Here is an 18,918-nt window from a genome sequence, read left to right on the forward strand (position 1 = left end):
TTAAAGCTGTTAGTATGGTAAATTATATTAACAGATTTATCTTTGCATTCCTGGGATAAACATCCACTTGGTCATTATATAGGTCATTATATACATTTTTATATAGTTTGCTGATAATTTCTTTAGAATTTTTACCTTTATTTTCATAAATGAGATCAGCTTATAATTTTCTTACACTTTTAGTGTCAGGTTTTTTGGTATCATGGTTATACTGTCCCCAAGATGAGTTGAAGAGCATGGCTTCCTTTTCTGTGTTCTATTGTAAATCAGATCATTATATATCAGATCTGTATAACTTCATCTTTGTAGGTCTGGTGGAACTTGTAAAAGTCATCTTAGTCTTGTGAGGTTTCTGCTTTATTTTTGTTTGCTTTTTGTGGTAGTATTTAACCTATTGATTTAATTTCTGTATTGAGTATAGGTCTATTCAAATACATGTTTCTTTTTAAGCCAGTTTTGGTAGTTATATTTTCATAGAAAATTGTTCATTTCATCTGATATTTCAAATTTGGGGGCATAAATTTGTTTGTAGAATTCTCTCATGATTTTTAAAACTTCTACCAAATCTGTGTGCTCCTTTTCATTGCTGATACTGTTTGCTTGTGCCTTTTCTTTTGCTGAATCAGTTTTGCCAGGGGTCTGTTTTATTTCATTCATCTTTTCAATAATTGGCTTTTGGTTTTGGTTTTGTTGACTGTTACTTTGTTTTAATTATTTACATGTTTTAAAAATTATTTCCTTCCATCTTTTTTTTTACTTTATTCATTTGTTCTTTTTTAACTTCTTGAGTTGGATAGTTAAGTTTCAGTCTTTTCTAGTGGAAACTTGGAGGATTATAAATTTTCTTCTAAGTACTGCTTTAGCTATGTTTCACAGGTTTTGAAATGTACTTTGTTTATTGGTGTTCAGTTTTAATTTTTTTTAAAAACTTTTTCCTTCTAATTTCTTCTTTGGCTCATGAATTATTAAAAGTATATGTTTCAGTTTTTGGTTTAGCAGGTTTTGAGGGGCTACCTTTTTATTGTTGATTTCCAGTGTTACTACATTGTAGTCAGAAAATAAGACCTGTTATATGGATTCTTAAATACTTGTTGAAAATTGCTTTGTGGCCTACCTGTACGTGGTCCTTTTTTGTAAATGTCTGTGTGCTTGAAAAGATTGAATCTGTGTTCTCTGGTTGTTGGATGCAGGTTTCTTTATACACCCGTTTGGTCAGGCTTATGAATTGTGTCGTTCGCATCTTCTGTATTCTTCTAATTTTTGCCTTCTTGAGCTATCAATTACTGAGAAAGATGTGTTAAAATCTCCCACTATGACCATGGGTTTGTTGACTTGTAATTTTTTTCTTTATATATTTTGAGACTATATCATTAAGAACATTCTGGTTCACGATTGTTATATCTCCGTGGAGAATTGCTTCTGTTTTGTAATAACTTTTATCCCTAGATATGTTTTTAACTTAAGAGCTATTTTGCCTGATAATACAGCTATACCAGATTTTTCTTGGTTAGTTATTTTCTTGGTGTACCTTTTCCCATTCTTTTACTTTCAACTTTTCTATGTCATTATGTTTTAGGTGTGTCTCTTGTAAACAGCATATAGCTGGATTTTGTTATCTTATCCAATGTGAGAATCTGTCTTTTAACTGGTGAGTTTAGTCTTTTTATATTTATTGTGGTTACTGCTATATTTGGATATGTTTGTATCATTTGATTATGTGCTATTTACCATGCATTTTTCTCTGCTGCTTTTTCCCTTTTCTGATTGGTATTGAATTGATTGAATTTTCTTTTCTTTTCTTCCTTTTACTTGATTGGAAGTTTTACATTCCATTTCTGGAATGTATAACTAGTTGTTAATCATTCTATCCTCTTTTTGAACAGTACCTTAGAATGCTTTAACTCTTATCACTGTCCTCCAGTCTTACATCTTATTATTGCATAGTATTTTAGTTTCATGTTGTCTTTATCCTCCCATTGATTATGATCATTATGATTAATCCTTGCAGTAAACATTTATTTTGATTGGACTTGTGTTGAATAATGTGTTTTCCTCTCCATTGCTTCTGGTGATTTTTTTTTTTTTCTAGTAATTTTTTTTTTGCAGTGAAGACTAAGGAGTAAAAGTTATCTTCAGTCCTCCTTGGTCTGAAAATGCTTTTATTTCATTCTTGAATGGTAATTTAGCCTACAATTCTAAAGCAAGCTAATTTTTCCTTATCAATATGGCAATATTATTTCAATTTTGTTTGGCTTCTTGTACCTATTTACTACGTATGCTGTTAGTCTAATTGCTCCTTTTGGGTAATCAGCCTTCTCTTTTTGCTTTTAGCATGTTTCTCTCTGTATTTGGGTGTTCTTCAGTTTCACTGTGATGCGGCTAGGTAGAGAAAAGGTCACTTCTTAACTGGGCTGGTTGGTAGTGTTTTAGTTCCCCTTTCATTAGAGTTGCAGCCCTCTAGAGGTCTCAGTTTTATGCAAGGGTCTTAGTCCTAACATCACAAGGCCTCATCTCCTGGTCTTGCATGGGTAATAACCCAAGTCCCATTCCCTTGTCTAATAACCACCCCAGGGACACCACCCATACGGGCTCTTGGCTCCCCGTTGGCTTAAGTCACTTGAGGATCTCTCATTCTTTCTTACAACTCAGCCATGCATTAAAAAACAAATTTGCTAAATTTCGTCTAGCATTTTAAGATGTTGTTAGATGTATAAAGGGTTTTCTCTCTGGCCTTTTGCACCATTTTTCTAGAAGTCTGGTTGTGCTTTTTATTGATTTTATTCCCACATGACAGAGAGCTTTGTTAAATGAGATTAGGACAATAGTCCCCCTAGGCTGAGGCAGCATTCTCTGGGTTCTAGCTGCAGGCTTCAGATCCCTCACCTTTTATTCATGTTTTATCTTGAGTTTCTCCTTACAGTTCGATTTCTAGCCCCATTGAACACAGTTGTTTTTGGATGGTGTAATATAGATGGATTTTACATTGGTGGAGAAAGAGGGAATTATTTCCTGGAGTAGTTCGTAAAGCATACTGTTTTCTGGAAAGAAAAAATCGCTTGGAAGTTTTCTTTCCGTTATGCACTTTCTCTAGGGGTCAGAGATAAGATGTCTTAAAATACCCATCTTCTTTGAAAAGGAGAATTGAGAATGTTCTTTAAGAATAGCAGTGATTGAATGTAAAGTGTAATTCGAGTCTTTCTTCCTTGTCCTGGGTCATTTGGTAGGCCAGAGGTTTGTTAAAGATGTTGAGTTTCCCCGCATGTACTTGCTTGCTGCACCAACATGTTCACTCCCAATGCTTGTTTTCACCTTCTCAAATGAATCACCCTGCTTTCTGCTTTATTTCCCTACAGCAGTTGGAGTACTCCTCTTCTGATACCATTTTCATCATGTCATTTCCCTAATGGTAGCTTAACAGTAGATCCTGAGTACAGTAAAACTAAGCTCCTTAGCCTGTCACTTGACAGAGGTCTCCTAGCCCTCTTTCTGTTCTTATTTTTTGTTGTCTTGTCGGCTGGCTCCGTATCACCTCTCCATTGTGACTTGTTCATTTGTGCCTTCTTGTCTTTCTTGGTTTTGTTTTTGTTTTTTTTTTAAGGCAGGGCCTCACTCTGTCACCCTGGCTGGAGTGCAGTGGTATGATCATGGCTCACTGTAGTCTTGACCTCCCAGGCTCAAGAGATCCTCTTGCCTCAGCCTCCTGTGTAGCTGGGACTGTAGGCACGCATCATCATGCTTGGCTAATTTTTTAATTTTTTTGTAGAGATGGAGGTCTCACTATGTTGCTCAAGCTAGTCTTGAACTCTTGGGCTTCAGAGATCCTCCTGCCTCAGCCTCCCAAAGTGCTGGGATTACAGGCGTTAATCACCATGCCTGGCCCTTCTTGTCTTTCTCTGTGCTTCCTGGCATGTCTTCTTAGGTCATATACATTATTTCCTTTAAGGTTGCTTCCAGAAGGCCTTCCTTGGTTTAACTTATCTCACTCATTCTTTCTTTCTCCTGCCCAGATTAGTTAATTGCCCTGTATTGCCATGCATTTATGTTGTTCTGTTTTTGTTCTCTGGTACTTTCATAAAGGATCTTTTTTTCCCATTAGCTTGTGGACCATTGCTACAGAGTTGCATGAAGGACTGGCACTTTAACCTTTTTTACTCCTTCCCACAAAACTAGCACTGTCAAAATAGAACAGTAAATTAGGAAATAAATTCCCTTTTTTCCTTTGAGTAGTTTATGGTCTGATTAGATAAAACTTAGTGAAACAATTAGCACATAAAACTTTCTGTAATTAAGTGTTAGACTTTGTGCTGCTGGTTCGAAGTGCCTCAGGTACTATAGAAATGGTTTTGAATGTGTCTTCTTATGTTATATGATTATAGAAGCAGAGAAGATTGCACAAGTGGCAAAAATTCGGTTTCAGCAGAAAGTGATGGAAAAAGAAACTGAAAAGCGCATTTCTGAAATCGAAGGTACATTGTGGGGAGAGGATGAAGCTCTGACTGTCCTGAACTGCCTCCTCTCTGCCTTTGATTGTGGTGGGTGAGAAGGCCATGGAATAATCTGGTCTGGAGGAAGTAGCTGTCCTGATGATATGAATCAGTTTTTTTTTAATTGCTGTCACATATCCAGCTTTTGGGTTTGTTTGTGACTGTGGGTAGCTCAGCTTTCCTTTTCTTCCTTAAATTGGGGCTTATTAGCTACCACTTTATTTTCAGGCAGACAAGATCTGAAAATTACCCATAATCGATTGTAAAGAATATACAAGATAATAAACCCCACCATCACCACCAGTTTCTTTTCCACCTGTCCAAAATAAAAATAAAATGGAAAAAAGTTTTCATGGAGGGCCTCACACTCCTTGATTTCACATAGTGAGATGTTGATATTCTTAGCTCAGTCTTGAAGTCACTTGTTTATATATTACTGCTTCCTGTCTGTCTCTGTTGACTGATTCTCGATCAAATTTGGAGGGGCTGGAGACAATGCAGTAAATAGAGCTTTTATGTCTGGACTTATTTTGCTTGAAGCTTAGTACCTGGGTGGAGTATGAGGCTTTGAGTGATAGGAGGTGGGAGAGTGGGTAGAGGAAAGAAGGAGCAACTTAGAGTAGAAAACAAGTGGGCTCAGATGAGCTGAGAGTTATTTGACAGTGAAAAGAGTATTCCTCTTGGAGAAATTGCTGTCTGGGGACTGGGACTCAAAAACTGCTAATATGTTTTTTAAACTTTCGATGTGAAATAAGCAGTCAAAATATTAGGCAGTGGGAAAAGGGACTTTTAACTAGCTGAGGGAATGGATTGACACCTTTTCTTTGTTTTTATTTGCTAGATGCTGCATTCCTGGCCCGAGAGAAGGCGAAAGCAGATGCTGAATATTATGCTGCACACAAATATGCCACCTCAAACAAGGTGACTGGCTCCCTGGCCACTTTCCTAATCATGCATGTCGGGTTTTTGCTTTCTCTTTTCAGGGGCTCTGATATGATAGAAGTGATTTTATCCATTGTCAAGAAAGTGTTGTGACCAAGACATCCTCCAGAATTAGTCAGTCAGCAAGAAATATTTCACATTCATTGGGTAGGGAATTTTATATAGTCCCTTATAAAAGCAGGAAGCTTAGGACAAAGGCTAACGTATATAAACACAGGCCAAACGCCATAAATCCATGCTGTATAAGGCTCAATAATTAGTCAAGTTGAAGGTCTTCTGAAATAAGAGGGACAGGAGAAGAGTAGAGTCTATTTACAATTGCTTTCCAAATAAGGTAGTTTTTTGGGTAGATACTTAGCTTGGTTAGAGCAGTGTTTCTCATCAAAGGCATTCCTGGCATTTGGGGTTGAGATACTTTTTCATCATTGAAGACCATCTCATACATTGTAGGATATTTTGTATCCCTAGCCCTTGTCTACTAAATGTCAGTAATGGTCACCAGTTGTTTTAACTGCCACACACACAGACACGTATTTCCATATGCCCCTTTTTGAGTACTCCTTGTTTATTGGATTTTTTTTTTTTTTTTTTTTGAGACGGAGTCTGGCTCTGTCGCCCAGGCTGGAGTGCAGTGGCGCGATCTCGGCTCACTGCAAGCTCCGCCTCCCGGGTTTACACCATTCTCCTGCCTCAGCCTCCCGAATGTTTATTGGATTTAAAAAACTATTCCAGTCATGAGGAATTTCATGTGGGATAACTTAAGAAGGGAGGTTGGGTGATCTGTACGTGATAATTTGGTGTAAGGACTGGGGTAAGCTGGCTAGAGGGTACAGGGCTAGTGAGCAGGGGCTATATAAGAGGCAGCTAGAACTCTGATAGTATTCTGAGAAGGTTATTGTGGAGCAGACTGGAAGAGATAAAGGGTTGAGAAAGAGATTACTAAAGTGGATGATGCAGTTTGAAGGATTAGAGTCAAGATATAGACAGGGCTTTCAATTTAGAAAGGAACAACAATCTGTATTCAGAAGAAATGATAAGATATGATAGAATGAGAGTTGTCAGTACTTTGAAAACCAATATACATTTTAAAATGAACGTAACATTGAAAGACAGTTCTATAGACACAGAATGGAATTTGACCAAGAGAAAGGCATGACAGGAAACTCCAGTTGAGGAAGCTAGGAGTCCAAATCTAATGGGAGAAGCTCATCTGCCACAAGTTTCAAGACCTTGCCATTGAGGTCTACCTTATTCAGAAAGAGGCAGTAGTTTTATGCCATTTTGAAAAATGTGACTCATATACTAACCTATATTAAAAAGGCTTGAGGAAGAAATGTGGTTGTACACTATGACCAGATTTGATTTGAGTGTTTTGACAGAGGATATGAATCACCTGGGGAAGATAGAGATCCAGGGAGTGAAAGATGTCAAAGTGTAGAAAATAAATGCTGTAGGACTGTGAAGGACAAGATGGACTTTTGCCTGGGGGACAGGCCAGGACTCAAGGAGAGGATCTATGGGGCTTTGAAAGGCATATGTTCCAGGGAACAGTGGAAATAGATTTTAATCAAACCCAGATAGATTCTGGTTAGAGACATCTTGGCATCCTGATTTAGGCAAAAAAAAAAAAAAAACTCTGTGACAGAGGGAGATCTGGTGGTCGACGAGTTTTAATCAAACCCAGATAGATTCTGGTTAGATAATCTTGGCATCCTGATTTAGACAAAACACTGTGATAGAGGGAGGTCTGGTGGTCAATGAGTTTTAATCAAACCCGGGGAGATTCTGGTTAGATAGATACATCTTGGCACTGATTTAAACAAAACAAAACTCTGTGACAGAGGGAGATCTGGTAGTGGACAAATATCTGTCTGTCACAGACAGCTTAAACATCCAGCTTCTGGGGAAAGGCAAAAGACCGGATCAGATGACCTTTTGAGATTTTATTCTAGTTCTAGAATTTGTTCAAGAAAAGCAGTACCAGCCCTTCGTTTGAAGTTCTGCTCTCATCCATTGATCTGTGTATCTCTCTCAAGAGAATCAACAGAGAACCAGGCATGATGGCTCATTCTTGTAGCCTCCCTGGAGGCTAAGATGAGAGTATCGCTTGAGCCGGGAAGTTTGAGGCTGCAGCAGCGAGCTATAATTGAACCACTGTATTCTAGCCTGGGCAACAGAGTGAGATCTCATCTCCAAAAAAAAAGAGGCTGGGTGCAGCGGCTCCCATCTTTAATTCCGACACTTTGGGAGGCCAAGGTAGGAGGCCAGGAGTTTGAGACCAGCCTGGCAACACAGACCCCATCTCTATAAAAATAAAAATAAGTTTTTTAGAAAAGAAATCAACAGAAACTCCAGACCAATTCCAGGTTGAATTCAACTAGATGAAATGAAAGTCACTATAGAAATATTAGTTATTATCATTAGTTATCACAAATTGTTTTCTAACCTCCCCCATCCTTTTATTAAAAAGTAGACAGCTTCTCTTGCATTAAGTCAAGAGCTTATTGAAGGAATTTTAAGTCAGGAACACAGCTGTTAATGTGATAGCCACTCTCCAAAGTGAGAGAGGGTCATTGGCAATTATTCAGGCTTGACTCGTGATACTCAGAAGAGCAATAGGAGAAATGTATGTAGAGAGAGAGAAGACTGTTGCATCAGAGTATCCTGATGCCTTTGCTCTTGTTTGCTCCCACACAGCACAAATTGACACCGGAATATCTGGAGCTCAAAAAGTACCAGGCCATTGCTTCTAACAGTAAGATCTATTTTGGCAGCAACATCCCTAACATGTTCGTGGACTCCTCATGTGCTTTGAAATATTCAGATATTAGGACTGGAAGAGAAAGCTCACTCCCCTCTAAGGAGGCTCTTGAACCCTCTGGAGAGAACCTCATCCAAAACAAAGAGAGCACAGGTTGATGCAAGAGGTGGAAATGTTCTCCATATGAAGATGTGGCCCAAGGGGTTAAGTGGGAACAATGGTTATACGGACTCTTCAGATTTACACAGAACTTACACTTCATCTGTTCTGCCTCTCCTGCGATAGTCCTGGGTAGTCCACTGATTAGAGGATATAGCCAGCTGTCTGACACACAAATGGTCTTTTCAGCCACAGTCTTATCAAGTAACCTATATGTGTTCCTTTCTAAACTGCTACTCATGAGTGAGGAAAGTCGGATGCTAAGATACTGCCTGCACTGGAATGTTAAACACTAAATACATAACAAGCTGCGTTTTCCTAAGTGGAGATCAGTTGAATAATGTTTACATTGGTCCCCGGGGGCAGTGTGTGCTCAGCCATTCAAGAGATGACTGAGAAGGATATGGTAAGTTCAAGAAGACTGATTGCACTTGGGACCCAGGCCCTTTCTTTGGGATCCAGTCCCAGCCTTCATCCATGTGATTAAGATCCAGGCCACTGAAGTTCCCCAGGAAACGATCTTCCACTTGAGCAACCTTTTACTTGATACGATTTGCACCTTTCTGTTTTCCTACAGGATGGTGGTGGCCTGCAGGGACCTGAGCTTTGCTACCCAACCAGAGATTCCTCATAGAGATTCCTAATCACTAGTTTCTTGTATTCATAAGCTCAGAGATACAGAGGGCTTGGTTTAAAGTTTGGGGTGAGATGAAACCTTTGCTCTGAACCAAAGCTCTGGGGCCCTGCATTCCCTGCATTGGGTGATGACTGTCAGCCTCACTGCCGCAGGCCATGCTTGGCTAAGGTGCCTGGTTTTAGCCACAGCCACCTCCTTGTGTGTTACCTTTCGGCTCTGACTGGCCAAGAGTGGGACAGGGCTTTAACCACAAATAGGAGCAGCATACAATTCCTAGTGATTTGCTGCACAGTATTGTATCATAATTGCAGGAAGTTTTTATTTTTAAAACTGGATCTGGGGTATATTCATTTGCCCCATCACCTCTGTCTAAAGGCCCAAGTCCAAGGGCTGCCATGGTCACAAGCACACTGATGCTCCTTAAGATTGTTTGTCTGGAGCCCACATAGTGTGGAACAAAAAGTCACCTAGAAAGCATCCTTGGTCATTGTCTCCTTCCCACCTGGCCCAGAGATGCTTAAATCCAAGTTGTTTCTCCAGCTCTCACCTCCCCCAGGAAATCAGGATTCCACTGACATCCTGGGCAGCCAGCGAATTTAATTTTCCATGAGAAACAACAGAGTTAACCTGTGGTAGTAGGAGACCTACTTCATGTGGACCTTTTTTTTTTCCTTCAGTTTAACTTTTCTGGAGCAACGTGCTGCGTAGTTCGGCCTGAGTTTGTGCAGCTTGTTAAGACACCTCTTGTGTACACTATGTTGAAGCTCAACAGAAAAGTCATGGGACCACTTCTAGGAACCTTTCAGCTGTCAGGCCTGTCAGTCTCATGACAGCTTGTTGGTTGTGCCAAACACTTTATCTGGGAAAGGAAAGCCCAGATTTGAGTGGGTCTTTCCCCTGGGCCTTATCCTATAGAGGCATTTGTAATATGGAGAAAATAATTTTTCATTTTTGCTCATTTAATTCTATAAATTCTCTTTATGAATGAACTTTGTGTTCTTTAGTTCTCCTTAAAAGAACTTTTGAATTATAAAAATAAATTCTTTACCTGTCGAATTGTTGCCTCAGATGATTGTCGTGGAAAATCTGGATCACTGACCTCTGTGCTTTCATTCCTAGAGATGTTTTATAGTTACATGAGCAAAGCTGTTGCCCCAAAGTGATGGCCCTGGAGGCAGGGCTGAGGAACAGGGAAATGCCGCTGTGAAGTCTTAAAGCACTTCTGCTTAAACTCCACATGTGAGGAGTGTGCCTCCCTGTGCCCTCTCAGCTCTGAGGCTGGCTGTCTTTCAGGGTGTTCCTTTTGGCAAATATACCCTGTAATCTTGAGTCTAAATTTATATGTTGAAATGCTACCTTTTTTAAAATAAGAAACTAAATAAAATTATTTTACTATCAGTGATTTGTGTTTTTTTTCCCATGTCTTCATTTTTTTGTCATCTTAACATGCTCCTAAGGCTGTCTTGCACATTAGAACTAGGGAGCCAGTTTATTTGCTGGTTTAACTTAACTGTAGAGGTTTTTATTATACTCTTCCCAGAATACTGCCTACCTGCTGTAAGAATGTTTAAAACAAGGTGTCCACTCTTTGCTGACTCCTGGAATTTAACAAGGGATGTTCTTCTAATTCTTTGTGGGACAGGGCCTGCAACAGAGGGGTAAGGAGGGAGGATGGAACATCAGGCTACTGGGATCCGTCCCTAAGAGCAAAAATACTTCTACGCCGAGCAGGGGAGGAGACAGACCAAGCCAGAGGAAGAACAATTTGTGTAAATTATAACTCGCAATGTAATGGCACAATATAACCAACTTCACTATTAAGATGTTAGCGGCGCAAGAGCCAGAGTTGGACTTGCTCTTCCCAAACGTTCTATACTACCTCCTGGGGTCAATTTCCTGGTGATCTTGGGCCAGCAGGGAGTGGTAATGGGAGTTTTGGGGAAAGCAGCTCTTTCCTCCTGTTCTTAGGGGATCAACCCCATAGTATCCTATGTCAGTTGCTGTGGACCTGAGAATAATTTGAACTGATCATCCTATAAGCTATTGGTAGGTATTAAAATGAAGTGATTTCTGCCTCTTTTGTGGCAAAAGAATTTTGTGAATTGGAAACTGGCTTCTAATCGCTTTGGGATTAAGTCTCAAATGTGTGCACACTAAGTTTGTGATCTGACCCCTGCTGTCCTCTCCAGCCACCCTTCTCTAAGGTCCCTGAATGCACCTTCTCTCTGTCCCATCTCATACACTGTTCCATCTGCCTGGTTCACTTTCCTTCCCTCGTAGTGCTGACTTTCCTTGGCCAACTCCTGAGTCTGCATCACTTCTTCAGATGTAAAAGCTTCAGTTCACTTTGAACTGCTTGGCCTGGGTTAGCATCCTGTATTTTCCCCCGTCACATGTTATGCACACATCGTGTCTCTCATTATGTGTTCGATGTCTGTTTTCACAAATGCTAATCTCTGTGAGGGCGGGGGCTGTGGCTGTGCTGTTCCCTGGGGATTGTTTCTGTTGCTAATGCCTAAGATGGCATCTGGCCCATCTGAGATGGCTTTGTTGCATGAAAGAACAAAAAGTTGAATATGACATGCAGGTAAATCAGGCAAGTGAGTCATGGAAAAAAGAACTTAGGAGTGAGCCTACAGTGTCCATGTCAGGACTTTATGTGTAACCATGGGAAGTTACCTAACATCTCTGAACCTGTTTACTCATACTTACAGGGCAACTCTTCAGTGGGTTCAGGAGGATATTTTGATGCATCTAGCTTAGAGATTTGTACATGGTAATTGCTGGGATGCATTAGTTCACCTTGTCTACAGGAGTCAATATATGTGTCTGTCTCTTGAGTAGCTGTAAGTTCCCATAGTGGAGAGAGCACAGTGCCTGCTATCTGCAATTGCATAATAGAACACGTTGATTAATGTCTTCAGCAGCTATGAGCTAAGCTAGCTGGATGTTAAACCCCAACCACAGCCCTCCAGGAGCATCCCAACAAGCTGGGCCAGCTTCTCATCTTTCTCCTGGTCTCTGCCCTGGTATAAACACTTAAAATGAATTTACTGGGTCAGGCGCAGTAGCTCACGCCTGTAATCCCAGCACTTTGGGAGGCTGTGGCGGGCTGATCGTGAGGTCAGGAGATCAAGACCAGCCTGATAAACATGGTGAGACCTCATCTCTACTAAAAATACAACAATTAGCCGGGTGTGGTGGCGCATGCTTGTAACCCCAGCTACTCGGGAGGCTGAGGCAGAAGAATCACTTGAACCTGGGAGGTAGAGGTTGTAGTGAGCCAAGATCGAGCCACTGCGCTCCAGCCTGGGCAAAAGAGCAAGACTCCATCTCAAAACAAACAAAAACTAATTTACTGTTCATTCATTACTCACTTCTAGTGTCTATTTTGACATAGACCGTAACTCAGAATGATGTTTTTACTTGTCTCCCTTACCATATTCTGAATTAGTACCTGTCTTTCCAATCAGTTTTTCTACTTTTTTTTTTTTTTTTAATTTTAAAAAATGTGTCATTCCGGCGGGGCTCGGTGGCTCACGTGAGCCTGTAATCCCAGCACTTTGGGAGGCCGAGGCGGGTGAATCAACTGAGGTCAGGAGTTTGAGACCAGCCTGGCTAACATGGTGAAACCCTGTTTCTACTAAAAATACCAAAAAAAAAAAGTCTCCTTTCTTTCTTTCTACAAATATTTATTGAGCATCTACTGTGTGCTAGTTGCTGAGGCAACAAAAAGCCATATGCCTTTGTGTGTGTGTGTGTGTGTATGTGTGTGTGTGATGGGGCAATGCAGCAAGTAAGTAGGCAAGTGTGATAGTGTGGTAAGTAAGCAGGGTATTCACTGGGTGCTGTGGGGTACCGGTAAAGATCAGCCCAGCCTTGTGGTTTCTAGGAAGCAATGTCTGACCTGAGCCACATTTTTAAGGATGGACAGGAGGCAGCCAGCCAGCTGAAGAGAGCAATGGTGGTGGTGGAGTGTGTTCCAGGCAGTGGGAGAAGCACTTGCTATTGCATTTCAAAATGCAGTTTACTGGGTCCCCTTGCCTCAGCAGTGCCAAGAGGCATGAGGAGCTGTCCATTGCAAACCTTATGAGGCTCTACTGTTACTTCATTTCGTAGCTGAGATCTAGAGAGAGTACATTACTCAAGATCCCATGAATATGAGTGGCAAAGGATTTGAACCTGTCATGTTCCAGATCCAAGTTTACCACAGCCCTTTATATTTGCCTTTGAAGCCATTACGTTTAGGGTGATGGAAGCTCTAAATTGAGGGGAGATTTTAGAGGATGTTTAGAGATTTGTAGGTCCTGCAGTCGAGGTCAGGAAAAGGGATAATCAGATGGTTCATGTGTGAAGTGGTGACCTATGGGTGACTTCTGTGCCCTCTGCAGGGCTTGGCAGAGGTGCTTTCAGTAAGCTGAGCAGTATGACAGCTGATTCCAGAAAGATCAGCCCTTTGGAGCCTAGGGGAGCCGCTCCCCTTATTTGTGTTACAAAGCAAGTGGAGGTGAACAGTGCAGGGCTGATGACACAACCCCCAGATCCCGTTTGCAGATGTGAACCACTCATTCTCCCAGTTGCTGGGAGTGTTCGTGGTGACAGCTTTTAGCAGAGTCGCTCTGCAGAAATTTTCCTCGGCTAAAGACCCCTGCCCTGGGCCAAGGTCACATCCCTTCCCTGGGGACAGCACATTCCATAAGTGGTTGATGTAGGGGTCGAAAGGCAATTTGTCCTAAACGAAATTGCCTTGGTTTTCTCCATATATAAGTCTGTTAGGGTGTGCATCTTAATAGGCACAATAACTGTAACTGGATTTCAGACACATAAGGCAGGTTCTGACACACTGGGTGTGTCTGATGCCTCTGGTGCCCTATCACAATTCCGTTCCACCCCACCTCTAATTCCAGCTGTGGCCATGGTAGACAGTTCCATGAGGCATCAACTCACTTTCCTCTGACTGCATCTCACCTCACACATGAGCTGCACTTACTGCTTTTCACCCTAGGGATCCTCCAACACTATGGGGGCTGCAGTCAGTCCAAACATATGCTCAACTCAGGCACAAGAATTAATAGCCTCTGGGACAACTCTCAACTGGTAGGAGACAGGACTACAAATGGTTAGAGAGGAGGTGACCCAAAAAAACCTTTTCAATGGAGACAGCAACCCTACTCACACAAGAGAAGCTGTGAAAATCACATTAAATACAATTTGACAGATGTTTGTTGAGTACCTGATATGTGCCAGGAAACCTAAAATGTATAAAGTAATGGGCCAGTAATGAACAACAGTGAGTAAGACAGACATAGTATCTGCTCTCTTAGAATCAACAGTCTCAGGCTGGACATAGTGGCTCATGCCTGTAATCACAGCACTTTTGAGAGGCAGAGGCAGGCGGATCGCAAGGTCAGGAGTTTGAGACCAGCCTGGCCAATATGGTGAAACCTCGTCTCTACTAAAAATACAAAAATTAGCCGGGCGTGGTGGTGTGTGTCTGTAGTCCCAGCTACTTGGCAGGCTGAGGCAGGAAAATCACTTGAACCCGGGAGGCGGAAGTTGCAGTGAGCCAAGATCATGCCACTGCACTCCAGCCTGGGGGACAGAGTAAGACTCTGTCTCAAAAAAAAAAAAAAACAGTCTGGTGGGAAAGTAGGCCTTAACCAAAGCACTTGAGAAACTTATCAAAGTGGGAGGAATGCAGTGCTAGTAGGGTCTAAAAAAAGAGGGAGAAGATAAAGATTGAGAAAGAGAATAAGCCAGTTAAAGATTGGGGAATAACAACTCAATAAAATGGGCAAAGGATCTCAACAGACATTCTCCAGACAAGATATACAAATGGTCAATAAAAACATGAAAAAGATGGTCAACATCTTTAGTAATTAGCGGAATGCAACAAGATAGCCACTTCACACCCACTAGGATGGCTATAATAAGGCAGTAACTAGTGTGGGCAAGGAAGTGAAGCAATTGGAATCTGCATAATTTGCTGGTAGGAATATAAAATGAGGGAACTGCTTTAGAAAACATTTTACAGTTTCTCAAAATGTTAAACAGAGTTAACATATGATCCAGCAATCTCACTTCTGGGTATCTACCCAAAAGAATGGGAACATGTCCACTTGCGAAGACTTGTACATGAATGTTCATAGCAGCATTATGCATAGTAGCCAGAAGGTGGACACAACCCCAAAGTGTACATCACCTGATGAATGGATAAATCAAATGTGGTATATCTATACGATGGAATATTCTATAAAAAAGGAATGAAGTACTGATGCATGCTATAACACGAATAAGCCTTGAAAACATTAGGCTAAGTGGAAGAAGCCAAGTCCTAGTTATATTAAATGTTCATCATAGACACATCCATATGGACAAAAAGACTGGTGGTTGCCTGAGGCTGGGAGGAGAGGGAATTGAGTGGCTGCTAATGGGCATGGAGTTTCTTCTTGGGGTAATGAAGAGATTTTAAAATTTGATTTTGGTGGTAGTTGCATAATTCTGTATACACTAAAAACTGTTGAGGCTGGGTGCGATGGCTCACGCCTGTTATCCCAGCACTTTGGGAGGCTGAAGTGGGCAGATCATTTGAGGTCAGGAGTTTGAGGCTAGCCCAGCCAACATGGTGAAATCCTGTCTCTACTGAAAATACAAAAAAATTGGCTGGGCATGGTGGCGTCTGCCTGTAATCCCAGCTACTGGGGGAGGCTGAGGCAGGAGAATCATTTGAACCCAGGAGCAGAGGTTGCAGTGAGCCAGGATCGTGCCACTGCACTCCAGCCTGGGCGACAGAGCAAGACTCCATCTCAAAAAATAAAAATTAAAAAAATAATAAAAACTATTGAACTGTATACTTTAAATTATAGATTGTATGGGATATGAATTATATCTCAAGTTGTTATTTTTTTTAAAGGACTGAGTAATAGCATGGAGACCTCAGTTCAAGAACCTTCCAGAAATGGTAAAAAATATGCAACATAGGCACAACATTAGTGAGAATGGGAGCACCGAAACATGAGACCGAAGAGGTGGTGTGAGAAGAGGGGAAGGGCAAGGGCATGGTGGGCCTTCTAAGTCTTATTACCCATTGGTGGCTTTTCCCAAAGGTTGGAAACAAAACCTTTCAAACAAAGCTTTTTGTGACAAGATGGCAGCAGCTGCCCACGGCAGGAGAAGTGGTGGCGGAGGCAGTAGCTGGGCCAGTGGTGATCCCAGCTGCCAGACAGGCAGTAGCCTCAGTGGCTTGTTGGCTACGTGGAAGACGGATGAGAAGCATGGAAAAACTGACAAGTGGGATGGATCCACTGTGAAAAACTCTGGATGATTCTGCCAGAAAGGTACTTCTGGAAAAATACCAGTAGGGGGAGAATTTTGATCTCATTGACATTTGCCTCATCATCTGAATGTACTCCTGTTTCCTTGCCATAGTGGCTTTGATTTGGGATTCTATGTACCCCTTTCCAGAGTCCAAGCCCTTTTTGGCCATGTGCATCCTATCCTATTTTGTGATGATGGGGATTCTGACCACTTATTTCTTTTTTTATCTTTTGAGTCAGAGTCTCGCTGTATCCCCCATTTTGGAGTGCAGTGCCACAATCTTGGCTCACTGCAACCTCCATCTCCCGGGTTCAAGTGATTCTTGTGCCTCAGCCTCCCGAGTAGCTGGGATTATAGGCACATGTCACCATGCCTGGCTGATTTTTGTGTTTTTAGTAGAGACAGGGTTTCGCCATGTTGGCCAGGCTGGTCTTGAACTCCTGGCCTCAAGTGATCTGCCCTCATTGGCCTCCCAAAGTACTGGGATTACAGGCGTGACCCACGGCGCCTGGCCATGACCATTTATAGCTCACATAAGAAGAGTCTTGTGGCGCACAGAAAGGATCCTGCAGGAGTGGATCCTGGTATTTGGCAGCTGACCTTCATCACTGGGAGAAGAAGGCAGCTGCAGGAAGCCGAGTTCACCAACTTCATAGCCAAGTTTTTTGACCATGGTGGGACACTGGTCAGGGATGCATAAGAACCTAAAATATCCAGGCTCCATGACAGTCTCACCACAGAAAGAAAATAAAATAGCCAGTTCTCACAGGAGCCCTCTTTTTGCTAGATCATGCTGAAAATACAGAAAATTTTAATTGGGTGAAGTAAGGAATGTTTAAAATGTCCCTGTTTTGTCCTGAAATTTTATTCTGGATAAATAGGATCTTCTAGCAAGATACGAGAAGGTGTAGCCCTGATGTCTGGCTGTAGCCTCCTTGGTCTGCTGATTACATTGTTTTGATTTGCTTTTCTGGAAAAGCACTTTTGCTAAAAGCGGTACAGATTTTTTCCTTTGTACCTAGCAGTACTTTATATAGTATAGCTTTGTGTCACGCAGCACTTGAAGACTCAATTTAAAAATACTATTAGGCCAGGCATGCTGGCTCATGCCTGTAATTCCAGCACTTTGGGAGGCCAAGGTGGGTGGATCACAAGGTCAGGAGTTCAAGACCAGCCTGGCCAACATGTTGAAACCCCGTCTCTATTAAAAATACAAAAATTAGCCAGGTGTGGTGGCAGGTGCCTGTAATCCAAGCTATTTGGGAGTCTGAGACAGGAGAATTGCTTGAATCCAGGAGGCGGAGGCTGCAGAGCTGAGATTGTGCCACTGCACTTCTGCCTGGGCAACAGAGCGAGACTCCATCTCAAAAAAATATATATATATAAACATATAAAAAATATATATTTCTATATAATTTTATATATATAAAATATATATATTTATAAATACATATATATATAAATATATATTTATATTTATATATTACATATTATATGTTATATATTTATATAAATATATAGTTATAAATATATAAAAATATATGTATATATGAATATATAAATATATAATTGTAAAATATTACAAATATATATTTATATATAAATATATAATATATTGATATAAATATATAAAAATATATTTATATTGATATAAACATTAAAATATATATAAATATATATATTTATAAATACATATATATATAAATATATAAATATATAAATATATAAATACATAAAAACTATATATAAATACTATATATATAAAATTAATCTGTTGCTGACTCTTTTTAATTCGTATTTCAACATTTGTTTCCCTGAAGAATTCAGGATACAACTTCTTGTGTATGACAGGTTTCCGTCACACATTGTTTTTGTTTTTGTGCATGTGTACATAGCGGATGGGGAGAATTTTTAAAATACATCGCTTTAGAAAATTTGTTTAAAACACTGTACTACAAGGCTACAGTTACCAAAACAGCATGGTACTGGTACCAAAACAGAGATATAGACCAGTGGAACAGAACAGAGCCCTCAGAAATAACACCACATACCTACAACCATCTGATCTTTGACAAACTTGACAAAAACAAGAAATGGGGAAAGGATTCTCTATTTATATATTTATTTATTTATTTTTTTGAGACGGAGTCTCGCTCTGTCGCCCAGGCTGGAGTGCAGTGGCGGGATCTCAGCTAACTGCAAGCTCTGCCTCCCGGGTTTACACCATTCTCCTGCCTCAGCCTCCCGAGTAGCTGGGACTACAGGCGCCCGCCACCTCGCCCAGCTAGCTTTTTGTATTTTTTAGTAGAGACAGGGTTTCACCGTGTTAGCCAGGATGGTCTCGATCTCCTGACCTCGTGATCTGCCCGTCTCGGCCTCCCAAAGTGCTGGGATTACAGGCTTGAGCCACCGCGCCCGGCCATGATTCTCTATTTAATAAATGGTGCTGGGAAAACTGGCTAACCATATGCAGAAAGCTGAAACTGGATCCCTTCCTTACACCTTATACAAAAATTAATTCAAGATGGATTAAAGACTTAAATGTTAGACCTAAAAATAAAAACCCTGGAAGAAAACCTAGGCAATACCATTCAGGACATAAGCATGGGCAAGGACTT

At 41.0% G+C, this 18,918-nt stretch overlaps 1 protein-coding gene across 7 annotated transcripts in view; it reads left to right on the plus strand.

Annotated features, from left to right (window-relative positions):
* Positions 1–18,918, plus strand: part of ERLIN1 (ER lipid raft associated 1) — a 54,811-nt gene that overhangs the window by 25,777 nt on the left and 10,116 nt on the right. For 2 of the 7 annotated variants that reach the window (XM_033185968.1, XM_033186008.1), the window contains 3 exons: positions 4,377–4,466; positions 5,326–5,405; positions 8,124–10,383. In XM_033185968.1, the coding sequence (XP_033041859.1) occupies positions 4,377–4,466; positions 5,326–5,405; positions 8,124–8,345 (392 nt within the window). In that variant the 3' untranslated portion in view covers positions 8,346–10,383. Of the gene's footprint in view, positions 1–4,376; positions 4,467–5,325; positions 5,406–8,123; positions 10,384–15,896; positions 15,984–16,089; positions 16,321–18,918 lie in introns of those variants that run through there. The other 5 variants (XR_004431182.1, XM_033185999.1, XM_033185975.1 and 2 more) reach the window with 4 other exon arrangements.

The sequence above is a fragment of the Trachypithecus francoisi genome, unplaced genomic scaffold (assembly GCF_009764315.1).
Source record: "Trachypithecus francoisi isolate TF-2019V2 unplaced genomic scaffold, Tfra_2.0 Contig01579, whole genome shotgun sequence".
In the NCBI taxonomy this organism is placed as follows: Eukaryota; Metazoa; Chordata; class Mammalia; order Primates; family Cercopithecidae; genus Trachypithecus; species Trachypithecus francoisi.